The sequence below is a fragment of the Trachemys scripta genome, chromosome 14 (genome assembly GCF_013100865.1).
Source record: "Trachemys scripta elegans isolate TJP31775 chromosome 14, CAS_Tse_1.0, whole genome shotgun sequence".
NCBI lineage: Eukaryota > Metazoa > Chordata > Testudines > Emydidae > Trachemys > Trachemys scripta.
In genome coordinates, this window is record NC_048311.1 from 34,633,354 (window position 1) to 34,650,486 (window position 17,133).

The 17,133-nt window shown below is 50.0% G+C and overlaps 1 protein-coding gene across 1 annotated transcript in view; it reads right to left on the reverse strand.

Moving 5' to 3' along the window:
* The window catches only part of P4HB (prolyl 4-hydroxylase subunit beta), a gene marked incomplete in the record, with an annotated part of 12,825 nt that extends 11,467 nt beyond the window's left edge, over window positions 1–1,358 (reverse strand). Inside the window, 2 exon segments of the mRNA XM_034790016.1 lie at window positions 778–984; window positions 1,114–1,358. Coding sequence (XP_034645907.1) covers window positions 778–984; window positions 1,114–1,291 — 385 coding nt within the window.
* Between the last annotated feature and the right edge of the window lie 15,775 nt (window positions 1,359–17,133).

Sequence of the window (17,133 nt, forward strand, 5' to 3'; positions counted from 1 at the left end):
CCAATACTTCTGTTAGTCTTAAAGGTGCCACAGGACCCTCTGTTGCTCTTTGCTCAAGTATAGACTCAGCATTTTCAGGGATGAGAAATGCACAGCCTCAAGTGACAACCTACACTGGGACTTCTACTCTCTAGCACTGTAGAATTTATGGCTTCTTTATCTTTTATTTAACGTCTTAGGGAACTTGCTCTAGGGTGTTTCCAAACTTATTCCTCTAACATTTCCCCACAGAATGGCACCAAAGAACTCACCTCAATATATGGAAGAAATACTGAATGACTAGACAATAAAGACTACAATTCTGTTTTCAGAGAACCCCTCACCTCAGCCCTGCTCTGTTACCAGATGCTACTTTTTCCACCAGCAGTAATACACCCCCATACACAAGTTTTGTAAACTTCTCTTTTGGAAGCGATCTACTCCTCCTCCTCCTCTACCAGAGTTTGTTCTGGCCACACTTAAAACAGTCCAGTCACAGTCTCACTCCTCCTGAGCACGGCGATGCAAACCACAACACCCAGGACAAAGAAACATCAGCTCATTCCATTCTGACATGACCCACGTCTCTCTACTGCGGAATCGGCGCATAAGACAGACGAAGAACAAGAACCTGCCCACTGGGGGTCAGAGGCGGATCCACTTGGGGGGTTAGTCTCGATTCGGAGTATTTACAACAACGAGAAGTCCGACCGAACCCATCTCAGGGCTGCCCCGCGACCCCGCAAACCCTGCAGAGGCCCGGCCCGGCCGCCGTGCCAGGGCAGCGCCGCGGCTCACCTGTGTACTCCCGGGGGGAAGATTTGTCTCCGTTTTTGAAGAATTTGATCGTGGGGTAGCCGCGCACCCCGAACTGCTGGGCCAGCTCGGACTCCTCCGTAGCGTCCACCTTGGCCAGCCGGATCTCGGAGCCGGCCGCCTTCAGCGCGGCTGCGGCCTTGGCGTACTCCGGGGCCAGCGCTTTGCAGTGGCCGCACCACGGGGCGTCTGCAAGGCAAGGGCCGGGACAGGGTCAGGCTCAGGGACAGGCTCCGGCCGGCGCGGCGCTGCGCTCCCCCACGAGCGCCCGGCCCGGCCCGCCCCGCCCGGACCCCCCCGCAGCCGCCCCCCACTCACAGAACTCCACCAGCAGGTGCTTGTGGGCCGCCAGCGCGCGCTCGAAGGAGGCCGCGCGCAGCACCAGCACCCCGTCCTCCTCCTCCTCGGCGTCCGCCTGGGCGCGCGCCAGGCCCAGGCCTAGGCCCAGCAGCGCCAGGCCCAGCAGCGGCGGCACCAGGGCGCTCAGCAGCTTCATGGCGGCGGCGGCAGAGACGGGCCGGGAACAGGCGGCGGCAGAGGCGGCGGCAGGAGGAAAGTCCCCCACACCCGCCTCCCTCTTATAAACCCGCCCCTCCCCGCCACGGCCGCTCCTTATTGGCTGAGCCCGTCGCCCTCGCCTTCCTCTCCCATTGGCTTGGCCCAGCGCCCGGGACTCTCTTCGTTTTCTATTTGCTAATCGGGTCGCCACGCCCCTTTCTGACCCCCTCTGAATGGCTACGGCCTCACTTCTTTTTTAGCCTCCTGTAATTGGTCGCTTCGCCCGCTCTGTCACCTGCGATTGGTCAACGCCACCGCCTCAGGCTCTCAGCGACCGGATCTGATTGGTGGTCAGACCAGACCCGCCCCTCGCCGTTCTCCTCTTGAACGTGGCACTCAGGCAGCCCCTCCCGCGTAGGGTGGTTGCTGGGCATGCGCTCTGAGGGACGGGGGAACTCGTTCGTGTTGGATTCTGACTGGGCCGCGTTTGCGAGGGCCACCTTCTGACCCGGAAGGGCGGGGAATCTCTTCCGGGGCAGGGAGGGGGCGCGGGGCTTGCCGGTAGTTGTTGCTGTGCGGGGTGCCGGCAGGGCGCGGCGCTGCGCCCGGAGCCCGCGGGCTGGCGAAGGAGGCGGCCGCGGTCTCCCCGCTGTCCGGCCTTAGGGCGGGAGGCTGGGCCCGGCCCGCGCCACGACTCCCAGCTGGAGGTGCGGGGGGGGGGGTCCCTTGTTCGGCGCCTCCCGCGGAGCTTCCCGCGCCCAGGGCCGAGCAGCGCCAGGGCCCCGGGACAGCGCCTCGCCCGGGCGGCTGAGAACCGGCCCCTTGTTCCCGGTTCCGCTGCAGCCCGCTCCGGGCCTCGCAATCCCAGCAGAGCGGCCCCCGCCCTCGCCAGGGACTAGGGTGACCAGGTGTCCTGATTTTATAGGGACAGTCCCGATTGTTGGGTCTTTTTCTTATATAGGCTCCTATTACCCCCCACCCTGTCCCGATTTGTCACACTTGCTGTCTGGTCGCCCTACCAGGGCCTGTAGCCGCCTGGCCTGGCCTTCGATCAGCAGCTCCCGCCCCAGCGCCTGCAGCCGTCAGGGGGGTGCTGGAAATGCCCCATAGTGTCATGCCCAGAGTCAGGACAGGAATAAAAAGCAACACCGATATCCTTGGTGAAAGAAGGTCCCTGAGTGTTCACTCAGCCCCACAGATAGATGCAATGGGGCCTGCTCCTGTGTTCCATAATGGGCTTAGTTATGTTTGCAATAGCTAATGAGCTTTCCAACCTAGTGCTCTGCTAATATCCGCTACATTCCTAGTCCTATGAGCTCCAAGCAGCACTGCTAGCTCAAATTCTAGCCTGTGGGAGCTTCTTCAGAGCACTGTCCTGCCAGGGATATAGGAACTGCCCTAATGGATCAGACCTGTGGTCCATCTAGTCCAGTTCCCTGTTCCCTGCTGTGGCCAGTGCCAGAGCCTTCAGAGGAAGGTGCAAGAAATCCTAGAATAGGAAGATGTGGGATAATCTGCCTTCCTCCCCATGAAACTCTCATTCAGATCTTTAATAATGAGATTGTTTAAACCCTGAAAGATGAAGTTTTATAGTCCTCCAAATATTCTTTAGCATTAGTTATTACTTTGGGGAGTTGTTTTATCCACATAAGCATCCCATCCCTCTTGGACTCTTGCTAAATTCTAAGCCCCAACAACATCCAGTGGTAGAGAGTTCTAATTATCCAATGCATGAAGAAGTATTTCCTTTCACCCGTTTTGAATTTGCCATTTTTCAGTTTCATGGGCTGTCCTTTGTTATTGTGTTATGAGACAGGGAGAACAGAAGCTCCCAATCTCTCTTCTCCAGAGCATTCATTATTTTATAGACGTTATCATGTCTTTTCTTATTCATCTCCTTTCCTAAGGTAAATGAGCCCAGTCTTTTCGGTCTCTCTTCATATGATTTTTTTCCATGCTCTAGTCATTCTCTATTCTATAGAGGTTCTTATATCATGTTGATCACTGCAGTATCTGAGTGCCTTTCAGTAGTGTATTAAACAATGCGACTACGCATCTGTCATATGGTGTTGGTTCTCTCACCTTCTCTCCCCCAGGGAGGGGATATATGAAGTAGAATGTCTTGTTTTGGCAGGGTTTTAGGGGTTTTTTATTATTTATTTAAATATACCTGTTGCTATGTGTTTGTGTTAGAGAAGACAAGGTAAAAGAAATGAGCCTTGCACTTGGAGCAGAAGGTGGCAAGGTTTGTGATGGTCTAAGTTCCTGGAGGAGTTAATTCTACAGTCTGGGACTGGCCCCCAAGAAAGTGCTGTCTCCTCCACAGACAAACTTTACTCTTATTGTAGAGAGTTCCATTGTGCCTAAGGACCAGTTGACCATGGTCTTTGTTCCAGAGCTCAGGAAATCTTTGAGATATCCTGGGCCCAGGCCACTGAATACCTTGGAGATCAGGACCAAAAGCTTGAATTTGATTTGAAATGCTATGGGAAGCCAATGTAGAAAGCAGAGGCCAGGTCTGGTGTGTTTGCAGTAGTCTGTGGTGGCTGAGGAGATACGCAGTAGTTTCTGTACAGGTTGGAGTTTCCTAAATGCTGAAGGCTTCATGCCCTGGTATAGTTCAGCCAACAGGTCACAAAGTCGTGAATAACTGAAGCCAGGTCATTGTCCGCTAGGATGGGACAGAGCCTCCTTGCCAACCCAAGATGGCAGAAAGCATTACTCATGGCTGTTACTGTGAGATCTCTGCATCAGCAAGGAATCCAAGAATATTTAAAAGCTATGGATCTAATGGAATAATTGTGGACGTATACCTTGAACCAAAGGGGATTGTGCCACTTTTCATGAACTTTTCCCCAGCCCCCCTAATTCTACAGTAGCCTTTTTGAGATGAGATGGCCAGTGCTGCACAGTCCAAATGAGAACATAGCACTGATTTACATAATGGCACTAATATTTTCCATATTCATCTCTATTCCATTCCTTCTGCAGCCTAACACCTTTGCTATTTTGACTGCAACTGCACATTGAACAGAGGCCTTAACTTAGCAGCCTACAGTGCTGCCCAAGTCCCTTTTATAAACTGATGCTCTGAGTTTAGACCCCTGCAATGTGTTGGAGTAGTGCATGTTTTTCCCTCCAGTGTGCAGTACTTCGCATTTACCATAATTGAACAGAATGTTGCTCATTTACCTAGCTTAAAATTTTTCCTACCTCACGCTCACCCCCCTTTCCAGATAATTTAAATACAATCAACAACACTGGGCCTAGCAAAGATTCTTGAGATCCTGCTGTTAACTTTTTGCTAAGATTAAAATTGATCATTTAATGCTCTTTGCTTCCTCTTAGTTTTTGATCTATGATGCTACTTTGCCTCTCTCACCACGATGACTTAGTTTCTTTAGTAGCCACTTGTGATGGACCTTGTCAAAGGCTTTTGAAAATCTAAATAAATGTTGTCAACCTTTATTTGCTACTCTTGACACATTCAAATAATTCTAATTAGCCAGACCTGTTTTTCTGCTGCAGAAACCATGCTGGCTATACCCCATCATATGATTCATAGATATTAAGATTGGAAGGGACCATTAGGTCATCTTCCCTGGCTTTCTGTATAATGACACCCATATTCCAAGTGTTTTGTTCTATTTTTAATAATTTCAACCCATTTACTAGATATGGATGTAAGGCTTTCCTGGTCTTTCATTCCCTAGATCACCTCTAGAGACTTTGAGGTATAACATTTGCTACTCTCCAATCCTCTGGTACAGTAGATGTTTTTAATGAGATTGCATATTTTTGCTGGCAGTTCATCTTCTGCATACTGCAGCTCTCTGAGAACTTTGGGATGTACATCTGGGCCTGGGGATTTATTTTTTTAAATTATCACTTTGTTCCAGCACCTCTTTTAGCACGTCAGGCTGAAACACCCTCATTTTCAGTAACAGAAAACAGCATGGTATTTCCCTACCAGCTGCTGCAAGGCAGACTGTTGCAAAGAAATAATGTAGCTTCTCAGCCAAAATTCTTACTCCTTTAATCCCTGTGGATCCAGCAGACCCGCCAATTCTTTTACAGCCTTCTTACTTCTGAGATACATCAAGAATTTTTTGTGGTTAGTTTTGATACTTTCAGCTGTTTTCTCTTGGAATTCCATTGTCACCCTCCAAATTTCCCCCTCATACATCCCCTGCTGTAGTTTTCCTCCTGTTTTTGGCTTCACTGGGGTCAGATTTCCAAATGTGTAAGGATCTCTGTTTGGCTCAAGTAACCTTTTGAACCTTGCCCTTCACCAGGCTGCCTGCCTTCCTGCTTCCCTTTTTGTTCAGCAGCATGTAAGTAGCATCTAGACCACTTCTAAGAAGTGAATTTCTCCATTTGACACCGTTGAGTGCAATAACAGAAATTCAGTTGAACTCGGGGGCAGAACAGGAAGGGTTTTCTGTAGCAATACAGGCTGCCTTGATGGGACGGTGTTCATGCAACATTGGTGAGGTGTGAATACGAGTCCCATAAGGATGAGGAGGGAAGGAGTTTGCGTGCACAGCAATGCTGCTCCTCGCCCCCACGCTGCCTTGCACTCTGTCATGCTTACTGCTAACTGAGATGCCTAGATGTATGTCGTGCAGTGAAAGGGTGAGTGATCCCCTGTAGTGCTGCAAAGGGGGGTTGGACTGCACCCTGGGCTGATGGATCGAATGCAAACTCCCAATGGCTTGGCAATGCTGAGGGAATGGCATGAGCAGGAGCTTAAGCTCAGAAGAACTGCAATGGACCTCTGCAGGCCACAACAAGTTCCTCTGTGACAGCCCCAGGCCTCTTAAAGGCACCCTGTCAATTTTAAATTGACTACTTTTCAAAAATTCCAGTTTCTGAGAGCCACAGAGCCCCTCCCCCCTTACTCGTGTAGCTGGGACTCATTTGTTTCTGCTCCCTGCTGGTGGGGCTGATGTCTCTAGGATTGAGTCCAGTGGTTCAGGGGACATGGCTAAGCTGACTCTCCCTGAGGTGCTGAGAGACGCACAAAGGAAACAAACAGAGCAAAGGGATTCTTTTTAGCCCAGCATCTCTCAGGTCAAGTGCCCCAAGGAGTGGCTAGTAACCAGCCTAGGCTCAAATATTGGGGGTAGCTGTGTTGGTCTGTATCCACAAAAACAATGAGGAGTCCGGTGGCACCTTAAAGACTAACAGATTTATTTGGGCCTAAGCTTTTGGGGGTAAAAATCCCACTTCAGATTAAATTCTTCAGCCTAGGCACAGCACTTTCATACGATGGAGGTTGCTATGTAGACTAGACGCTGGTTTAAGTGGTGCACTTAATGGAATGAACATTCAAGGAGGAAGGACAGGAACAAACACGTCTGTTCTATCCCCAAGAGGAAGGCAGGATGGGGCAAGGGAAGACTGGAAGAGGAGAGGGGGCAGCATAGCCTGGTTTGGGCACAAAGCTCAGTATTTCTCCAGGGCTCAGCTACGCTTTCCGGCTGAATACTTATTTAGGGTGTTAGTTCTCCCTGTGGCAGTCACAAACCTGGCCAATCCAGCTGTGCAAACAGGTTTCTCTTTAAATGCAGGGTGTGTTTGTGAGAGAGGAGGCGTGGGTTAGACTTGGTACCTCTGGGACACGTCCCAGACACTCACCAAATGCCACCTCATTCTAAACCAGCTGAAGAAAAGTTTAGGTCAAAGTCCTGCCCAACTGTTGAGGGGGCAGTGAGCCAGCACTGCCAGACCTGCTGCCACCATTCCAAGAGGAGACAGGTCCTTCCTATGGGAGCAAGGGGACCCAGGCCCACCTACTAGCTTTGGCATTTTAAAATATAGCTTTTTCATTGTTTTCTTTTAAACTAGCAGTGGCCCCCAGGATTCTCACATAGTCCAAGGGGTGCATGTTAGCCAACCTTAAGTGCACAGGGCTTCTCAGGTTTAAAGATGGGAGGAGGGTTGTAGAGGGCAGACTCATTTGGAAGCCGAGGGGGAAGAGTTTTGACAGTCATTAAGGTCCCCGTCCCCAACTCCACAGAAACAACAGACACTCCTCAAGAGCCCATTGAAAGGGCCCCTCTCCCAGTTGGCAGGAAGTAAATCAGCAGGGAGAGGAAAGCTCCAAGAAGATTGGGATGGGAACAAAACATTTTGATAGTGACGAAAGTGTCCTGTCAGAACACACAGTGTAGCATCTGTTGGCTGAGCTCTTTGCAGCTCTCCATTTTCTCCACAAGCTCCTGTGTGGCTTCCCAGCCCCCTCTATTTCAGGGCCTTCCTGCAACTTCACCCTGCTGCCAGGGGTGCCATGTGCTCCCAATTCCTCTGACACCGGGTACTCCATTCTTCATCCTTGCCAGGGGGGTGTGCACATGCCCCAGGCCAGGGTTCTCCATTCTCCCTTCATGCCTCCTCCACCTTAACCTCTGAGGATAGGACAGGAAGCAATGGGCTTAAATTGCAGCAAGGGAGATTTAGGTTGGACATTAGGAAACACTTCCTAACTGTTGGGGTGGTTAAGCACTGGCATAAATTGCCTAGGGAGGTTGTGTAATCATCATTGAGGATCGTTAAGAGCAGGTTGGACAAACACCTGTCAGGAATGGTCTAGATAATACTTAGTCCTGCCTGGAGTGCAGGGGACTGAACTAAATGACGCCTCGAGGTCCCTTCCGCTTCTATGATCATTATTTCTTTTCTTTCTGTCTGGGAGAAGTTGGTCCAATAAATCTATTATCTCCCAGACAAGGGGAGCAAGGTAAGTCATTCAACATTTTAAACTGAGTCTTGGGGATTGTGATGCTGGAAGATGTCAGGGGTGGTCATCAACCTGTTTTTTAATCTACTGCCCTCAGAGAGGTGGTTGAAGGTGCTGAGTTTGCTAACCAGATGCCAGAGAGTCTAGGGGTCTCCCATTTCCCCTTCCAGCTGTCACCAGAGGCTGGAGTTTTACATAGTGATGCCTAGAACATTTTGTGGAGTTTTTGAGGGGATCTGCTGCAGCGTCCAAAAGCCATGATGTTACAGACAAATGCCAACAAGTTGAAGATAGAACCTCTTGTTCCTCCACCAACAAAATACAACAACGGGGAAGGGAGAGAGGCAGGGGCCTGAACTAATCACCATAGCAGGACTGCAACCCCTTTATAGTTTCACTCCATTCAGAAGCCAAGCCCCTTGCACTTGGCAGGAGTAGTAGCTGCTTCCTGGAGGGGTCAATGCTGGCAGTCACTGAGGAGCAGCCCTGCTGCAGCAACTCAAACAAACCAGGCAGAGCCCAACACCTCCCTCACACCCCATTTAGGAAGCCCCATGGCACAGCTACCATCCTCTAGCAATAGCGACTAGGAGGGGCACAGGTCCCTCAGAGCCTAGCAAGCCCCACACCTGGCACTCAGCACTTGCAATTACCACCTTCACTGTGGGAAATCCCAGTTTCTGGGAGGGTGGAAGCATCAGCAGTTTGTTTCCTGATTGTGCAAACCTGAACCATTTCAACACGGGACTGCTTCCTTTGTTCAGGGTGGACGTGGCCCTAGCTGTTAGGCAGCCTCAACGCTCAGAGCCTGAGACATCAGCCAGTGCTTAGGAAGGAGCTGGCTGGCTGGCTGCAATTGGGGGAACTGCCCAGGCCTCTGCTTTGCCACTGCCGTAGACACAGTGGAACAGAACGAGAGGGGGTTTATTGCCACCTTGCTCATAGGAGCAGCAAAGCCAATTCTCAGGAGAACATGAGCACAGATAAGGGCCACTTATCTGTACAACCACTGCAGAAGATGCTGCCAACAAACACTGGCACTATTGTTCAGCCGGAGCAGCAGTTGATCTTCTTTGGTTTGCTTTGTGTTCTCTTTTATTTAATTAAGGAACAAGTGATTTACAAACAGCCCCAGCAGCTAGCCTTCTTTCGAGCTTCCAATTGTTTTCCTGCACGTAGTTGCAGACTTGCTACTATCCCTGTTCTTCAGCTGGAGACAGGCGCGACCTGGGTCAATGGCAGTCTTAGTCCTGAGGGCGAGACGACTCCCTGCCACCCCCAGGCCCAGCAGGCTTAAAGGGGAAGGGAAGTTAAGTCACAAAAACAAATTAACACTTATGGTGCCAACCATCAACCTCTTCAGCAACTGCATGTTCTGGTCCCCAGGAGCGCAGCACTCCTGTGGGCCTTACCCAAGCCTTCACTCCAGCCACAGACACTTCTCATATCTCAAATCACAGTACATCTGGCAAGGCCGTTGCCTTATTTGTTTAAAGCCCCCCAATACATTACAGCACTTTGGAAATCATCAGTGGAGCATAGACAGAGCCAGGAATTAAATTGTACAAAATTCCTTAATCCCAGCAAACATTACAGAACCCAAATGAAGTTAATGCAGCAATTAAACTCCCTGGCACTCCCTTGAAGCAAATCTCACAGGAGTCAAAGAAGGTGTTTTTAATTATAGACCAGAATCAATCATGCAAAGCAACATGCACACAAGCCCCACTGCACTTCGTGCCTGCCCATTGCTATGTCTGGTACTCAGCAGGAAGTCTGCACACATGGCTTATAGCTCAGAGCAGTGTGGTTATACACCAAGCCAATCTGCGCAAGAACCTACATCCCACCTGGAAACCCCTTTTTGACAACTAGCTACACAGCAGAGCTGCCATCTCTGCACACATGGACCCCAGGAGAGGCAATGGAGGGGCAGTTCCTAGTTTGCATCCCCATCCCTTCCTGGTTCTGTTTCCACAGGTGTCCTCTCTCAGTGTCAGGCTCAGGTCATGCATTCAGGGGCCCCACTGGTGGAGAGTTTGAGGGCTTGAGATTATATTAACACCCCAGTCCGATGAGAGGTGCCTCTGCTTGAGTGAGCGTGAGCTCTCCCTTCCATTGCACTGGCTGGATCCAGAGGATATCGCCAGTTCACACAGCTTCATTGGAGCACCTATTGCAACAGCTCCAGGGCCATGCCTTGCTGAGTGGCTGCTAAGCGACTAAACCACTTTCTTACTATACAACTTTCCTCCTACTTCTTCCTTGCTGAGACCCCATCCTACCAGCCCTGATTCTAAAGACTTTCACAGATTAATTATCCATAGCGTAACAGCTTAATAAACTACTTCCACAGGTAGCTAGGGGAGCTGCTGTGCATTAGGAAGCTTGGAATCAGGTGTGAGCCTAGCATTCCTCATTCTGACCTGCCTGGTATCAGAGGAAGGGCCCCAGAGATTCTTTAAATGCAGAGAGTCAAGCAAATGGAGCTTGACTCTCTGCATTTATCACATTTAAAATTAAATTTAAAATTTAATTTTAAATGTGATAAGCTTCTTGGGGTTGGGAGCTTTGGTGGAATCCAGTCTCCACTGACTTTAAGGGGAGTTTTGCCCTTGTCTTTCTCCTGATCAGCAAAGCACCCAGCACACTGTCACCACTCCGTGGCTAACACAGTGTGCGTGTCTGCTCAGGCCCAGGGTAGTGATTAGAGCAGTTATGAGGAGATGATGGATTAATACCATTGTACATCCAAACCTGTCTGGGCTCCAAGATGCAGGACGGTGGTTGGGAGTTATGGGCCAGGCCCGGAAAACCACTCTCCTTTCCCAGAGGGGGGAGGGGCTCTGCCTGGGGTCCTGCTAGACCTCAGGAAGCTGCACTTAGCCAGCTAGGGACAGACACTGACTGAACCAGGATGATGCCCAATGGAAAAATCCTCCCTGGACACAAGACCTGGCTGAAGCCTCTTGTGAGAGTCAGGAGGGCACTGCTAGAAGCAAAAGGTACGTGTGTTTTCCTGCTGCCAAAGAACTGCTGAGTTGTGGGACAATGTGTCAGCCTCGCTCTTGAAAACCGAGTGCAGCTGCTACTGCTTTAGCTTAGTCAGCCGCATTTGCTCCTTTTGAGCAGCCTAAGAGGAAATCTGCAAGCAAGCATTACTGGTTCTGCAGGCTAGAAATGGAGCGCAGAGCACGTGGGGAAGGCCTTACTATACGGGCACACTCACTGCCTACGGCAGGAGCTCAGTTTACCACAGCTAACAGGTTTAGGACACTAATAAAAGTCATGTGAACAGGATAGAGCAGAGCTGAGGGTTGGTGCTGTGCCTAGCACAGGAAGGGGGGTGGCAGAAACCAGTGAGAATGGTACAGCTGGAGAGCTAGTAGAGGTCGAGAGGCCCCATGACCTAGCTAGGAGCAACCACCTCTCTCACTGCGCTGGGGGCATATCATAAAGAAACAGCTGAGGATAAATTAGGCCCTTGAAGGGCATCCTCACCGCCAGCCAGGGTGCACATGGGGCTAAGCACAGCCAGGAAAGCTCCACAGGACAAAGGCCTCCTTTCCCGCATGGACAGCAGAGTCCCTTCCGATTGTGTGTCTAGGAGCTGCCCTCTCCATCTGACTGAGCACTGGCTCTGACCCAGTCCAGGGGACAGCACAACAGCAGCCCTAGGAGCAGAGAAACCCCTCTTGCTTTGTACACCAAAACTGGAGTGCATTTATTGGAACTGGTTCAACAGCAGCCAGTCCCCAAGCTAGAGAGAGGAGCAAGACACCAGCCTTTCATAACTAGGTCAGCCACAGAAAGACCAATTATGAAGTGAGCGTAACGCTTCCCGGCTGATTTGTTTGGTGCTTTGCTGAATCATCCATACGTTGCACCTTTCCCTGGTCCTGTTGGGATCCTCTTCTCACTCACCTCCTCAGGCTTCTGAAAAAGGGCAAGTTTCCCACCTCTGTGCCATTCAGTATCACACATGTTTTAGTCAGTCCCAATCTTTCCAGTTGCTCCAGACTGCTAATCAGTAGGGTCAGCCATCTCTGGCCTCCCCCACTAAAGCTGCAACCACTATCTAATGCAGGGGTAGGCAACCTGTGGCACGCGAGCTGATTTTCAGTAGCACGCACACTGCCCAGGTCCTGGCCACTGGTCTGGGGGGCTCTGCATTTTAAATTTAATTTTAAATGAAGCTTCTTAAACACCTTATTTACTTTATATACAATAGTTTAGTTATATATTATAGACTCATAGAAAGAGACCTTTGTAAAATGTATTACTAGCACCCAAAAAGGGGGGGAGGGATAGCTCAGTGGTTTGAGCATTGGCCTGCTAAACCCAGGGTTGTGAGTTCAATCCTTGAGGGGGCTGTTTAGGGATCTGGGGCAAAATCAGTACTTGGTCCTGCTAGTGAAAGCAGGGGGCTGGACTCGATGACCTTTCAAGGTCCCTTCCAGTTCTAGGAGATGAGATATCTCCATTCATTATTATTAAAGCCTTAAATCAGAGTGAATAAATGAAGACTTGGCACCCCACTTCTGAAAGGTTGCCGACCCCTGCTCTAATGCAATATCCTTAGGGAGGGGGTGCCATCAATTTATTGGGCAGCATTTGCAGTATTTTTCCATCCCGTCTCTTATCCATCCTCATGCTTCGTTTGCTATCTTTGACCATGCTGCACCGTGAGCTGAGGTTTCTAGAGTTAATTTAGAATCCAGCAATGGGTTGGAGTAATTCACACTATTCCTCCGAAGAGCATCACCGTACATTTGTCAACATAGAATTTCATCTCCCTTCATGTTGCCCATACACCTAGCTTAGGTGTGTCCCTCTAGGGTTCATCACAGCCTTTAAGGAGACTCAAGATTTCTCTCAGCCCAGCCTTAACCAGAATAGAAGACTGAGGACAGGTCAGTGTCAATAGCTAAGCAAAGGCCACACACGTGCTGCTCTCTGTATAAGTGTCATGGACGCTCTCCAAAGGACCTGGTGCTTCTCCCACTAAGCAGGAAGGACAATGATCTCAAGCCCTGGTTGCAAACCAGGGTTCTTCCACCACCAGCCTAAATACGAGCAGGAGACTTAGCTTCTGTCCATGCTCTGCCACACTGAACACAGACTAGTCAGTTTGAATCTGAGTATTTTCCACTTGGGGAGGGGAAGAGAAACAAACCAAACAAGCCACAAGAACTTTCCAGTCTGGAAGGGAACCATCCCATCCTAAGCAGACTGTCCGCTACAGCGGCGGCTTTCAGTCTTTCCAGACGACTGTACCCCTTTCAGAAGTCTGATTTGTCTTGTGTACCCCCAAGTTTCACCTCACTTCAGAACTACTTGCTTACAAAAATCGGACATAAAAGTACGAAGTGTCACAGCGCACTATTACTGACAAATTGCTTACTTTCTCCTGTTTACAATTATAAATCAATTGGACTATACATATTGTACTTGCATTTCAGTGTATAGTATATAGAGCAGCACAAACAAGTCATTGTCTGTATGAAATTTTAGTTTGTGCTGACTTCGCTAGAGTTTTTTATGTAACCTGTTGTAAAATTAGGCAAATATCTAGATGAGTTGTACCCCTGGCTGAGAACCACTGTGCTAGAGGGAACAGATCTGCTGCTCAAGATATTGCATGTGCTGTGGGGAACTGTGGTGCTCCCACTCAAGACCTCTGGCATCAGCTCTCCATCCATTTTCAACCAGCTCTGAAACCAAGTGACTGACCAGAACAAGCCACAAGAGAAAACTAAGTCTTGATTTAGTCCTAAGTGGCGCACAATATCTGGTCCAAGAGGTAAATATAGCTGAACCACTCGGTAATAGTGAGCACAATATAATTAAGTTTAACATCCCTGTGGTGGGGAAAACACCACAGTAGCCCACCACAGTAACATTTAACTTCAGAAAGGGGAACTACACAAAAATGAGGAAGTTAGTTGAACAGAAATTAAAAGGTACAGCACCAAAAGTGAAATCCCTGCAAGCTGCATGGAAACTTTTTAAAGACACCATAATAGAGGCTCAACTTAAATATATACCCCAAATTTCAAAACATAGTAAGAACCAAAAAAGTGCCACCTGGCTAAACAACAAAGTAAAAGAAGCAGGGAGAGGCAAAAATCCTAGTGAGGAAAATAGGAGCATAAACTCTGGCAACACAAGTGTAAAAATATAACTAGGAAGGCCAAAAAAGAATTTGAAGAACAGATAGCCAAAGACTCAAAAATAGCAAAACAAATTTTAAGTACATCAGAAGCAGGAAGCCTGCTAAAGGTAAACAACCAGTGGAGCCACTGGACGAACAAGATGCTAAAGGAGCACTCAAGGACAATAAGGCCATTGCAGAGAAACTAGATGAATTCTTTGCATTGGTCTTCACGGGCTAAGGATGTGAGGGAGATTCCCAAACCTGAGCCATTCTTTTTAGGTGACAAATCTGAGGAACTGTCCCAGATTGAGGCCTCATTAAGAGGTTTTGGAACAAATTGATAAATTTAACAGTAATAAATCACCAGGACCAGATGGTATCACCCAAGAGTTCTGAAATTCATGGGGGAAGGTCCATCAATGGCTATTGGCCACAATGGGCAGGGATGGTGTCCCTAGCCTCGGTTTGCCAGAAGCTGGGAATGGGCGACAGAGAATAGATCATTTGATGATTAACTGTTCTGTTCATTCCCTCTGAAGTACCTGGTATTGGCCACTGTTGGAAGACAGGATACTGGGCTAGATGGACCTTTAGTCTGACCTAGCATGGCCATTCAGAGAAGGTTCAGAGAAGAGGGCACCTACCAGCTCACTTCCATCAATGGAGGAAGTCAGTGACAAAGCTGGCATGAGAATGCAGGGATCCTGACTGCCAGCTCAGTGTCACTGCACTATGCCAACCGGCTTCTACAACCCAGCACCTCAAGAGACCTATCCTGCTCCCAGGAGCTGGTTCTCTCCCCCTTGAGTGTTTTAACCCCCAGCCCCCACCTGCAGCCTACTGACCCTCCGAGGCTGCCACTCCAGCAGATATGCACTCACCCCTAGCTTGTGGCAGGGGGTGCAGTTTTGCTTTCCTGAGGCTGAGCAGACGGGGGGGTGAGGTCATATCTTTTACTGGACCAACTTCTGTTGGAGAGAGACAAGCATTTGAGCTACACACAGCCCTTCTTCAGGCCTGCAACTGTTCCTTCAGCTGCACCATGGCTCCTGATGCAGAGCCAAGCCAGCAGACACCCCTATTACACTGGCATGCACACTCAGCCGCGGAGTTTGAAAAGCCAGGCTCTCCTCTGCATAGAATTCACGCCACCAGGGGACTGGGCTCAGACCAGCACCCAGCCGCTGACCGAGGGACCCACGTACTCAATCAGGGAAGACTCTGGCCACTCGCTCCTTGGGCCAGCAGCAGTCCGGAGCCAGGCAGGGGAACAGCACCACCTGGTGGCTCTCTAGTGAGCAGCAGGACAGTTCTGCCTCAGGCCCACCGCCTCATGAAAGGGACAGGGAATAGTTAAGCAGATGCATTAGCCAGCCATGAATAGTCTCTACTTGCCAAAATGGAGGCTTCCTGGGTGAGGAAGGGAGGGGAGTATCCTAGATGGTTGGTCCCCCTCCTCCCCCCCATAGCTGATGCCTCCTGGGGGGTAACAGCATCCCCATTCCGACTAGGGACCTCACTGCTCTGTGCTCTCAGGAAGGGCCCCGGGCATCACTGTGGAAAGTTCAGCAGAACCATTTGCACACTGCCCCAGAGCGATCACAGGGAAAGGACCACAGGATGCAACACTCACAGAACTCCACCAAACCCCGCCATGGTGTCCTCAGACACATCAGTCACATAATGCACAACTCGCAGGCACTCAGCTATCGCGGGGCTGGTGATACAAGGACCGACATGGAATAGAAATAGAAATTCTCTTGTATAAACTGATGGGTACCTTCACCTTAGTGTCACAGCCAACACGCCCTCCCCCCAAAAAAGAATCTAGCAGAACTCCGTGCCGAGTTTGAACAGACTGTCACAGGAGACACTAATTGCATCAGACAGGATTTCACCCTGCCACCACCTGCCTACAGGCAGTTTGTTCTGGGTGGGTTTATTGCACTGGTGCTGCCCGCTGTAACGGACATCAGGCGATTTCAGTTCTGCAGTAACCCTCTGCACCAACGATGGATTAGTCAGGGCTCACCACCCACTAGGGAAGGCACCTCATCCAGCAAGACGGAGGCAGTCTGGGTAAGCAGGGGAAACTAGGACAGCCAGAGCAATAGAGCTGGACCTGCACCCCAGCTTGCCACACAGTCAGAGCTCGTCTAGACATGTCCTAGGTGCTCAGGGTTGCACCATGAACACCATGCAGCACTTGAGACGATGAAGGGCAGAAAAGGGGGTGGCTCGGTCACAGGTAAGTTAATTCCCTCCTTGTCTTCTCCCCATCACAATCTGCTTCTCTGCGAAAAATCTTTTGACAAGGATAGCTGTGCTGCTCCACAAATCCCAACCCACTTCCATTGCATCGTTCCAAGCTCGTGATCCTCACCTTCAAGGTGCTGTGCACTTAGTTCTGCCTACAGTCAGTACGTTTCCTCCTGCATCCCAGGCACTCCCACCAGATTTCATAACACCTCCCACTAGCTCCCTTCTTCACTATTCTTTGCTGCAATGCACTTTGCTCCGACACTTGCAGCCGGTTCTTAGCTATCTAATTCCTTGGGGCACAGGTGGCCTGGAAAGCACGATGTACTGAGCATAGACCCATATAAACACACCGTTCCTCCCCAGCACTGCTGCCTCTTAGCCGAGGCCACAGGAAAGGCAGGAGCTGGTTGCAAGGGACAGGTCTTTACATACAAACCTTTGCAATAGCAGTGAAGGGGACAGTGTTCTCAAGGGAGAAGCTGCACAGTCCTAGGGAAGCACCTTCCCCGTCTTTGTTCCCACCACCTCCAAAGATCACTGAAGGGAAAGCCTTTCCCAGTACCTGCTGGTGTACAAGGAATTAGTGAACTTGGGGTCCTAGTCCTGTCCCCCTCTCACAGGCCACTTACCTTCTAGAGACCTAGAAGAAGAGTAAGAGGATTCAAAGGGATAGCGCATG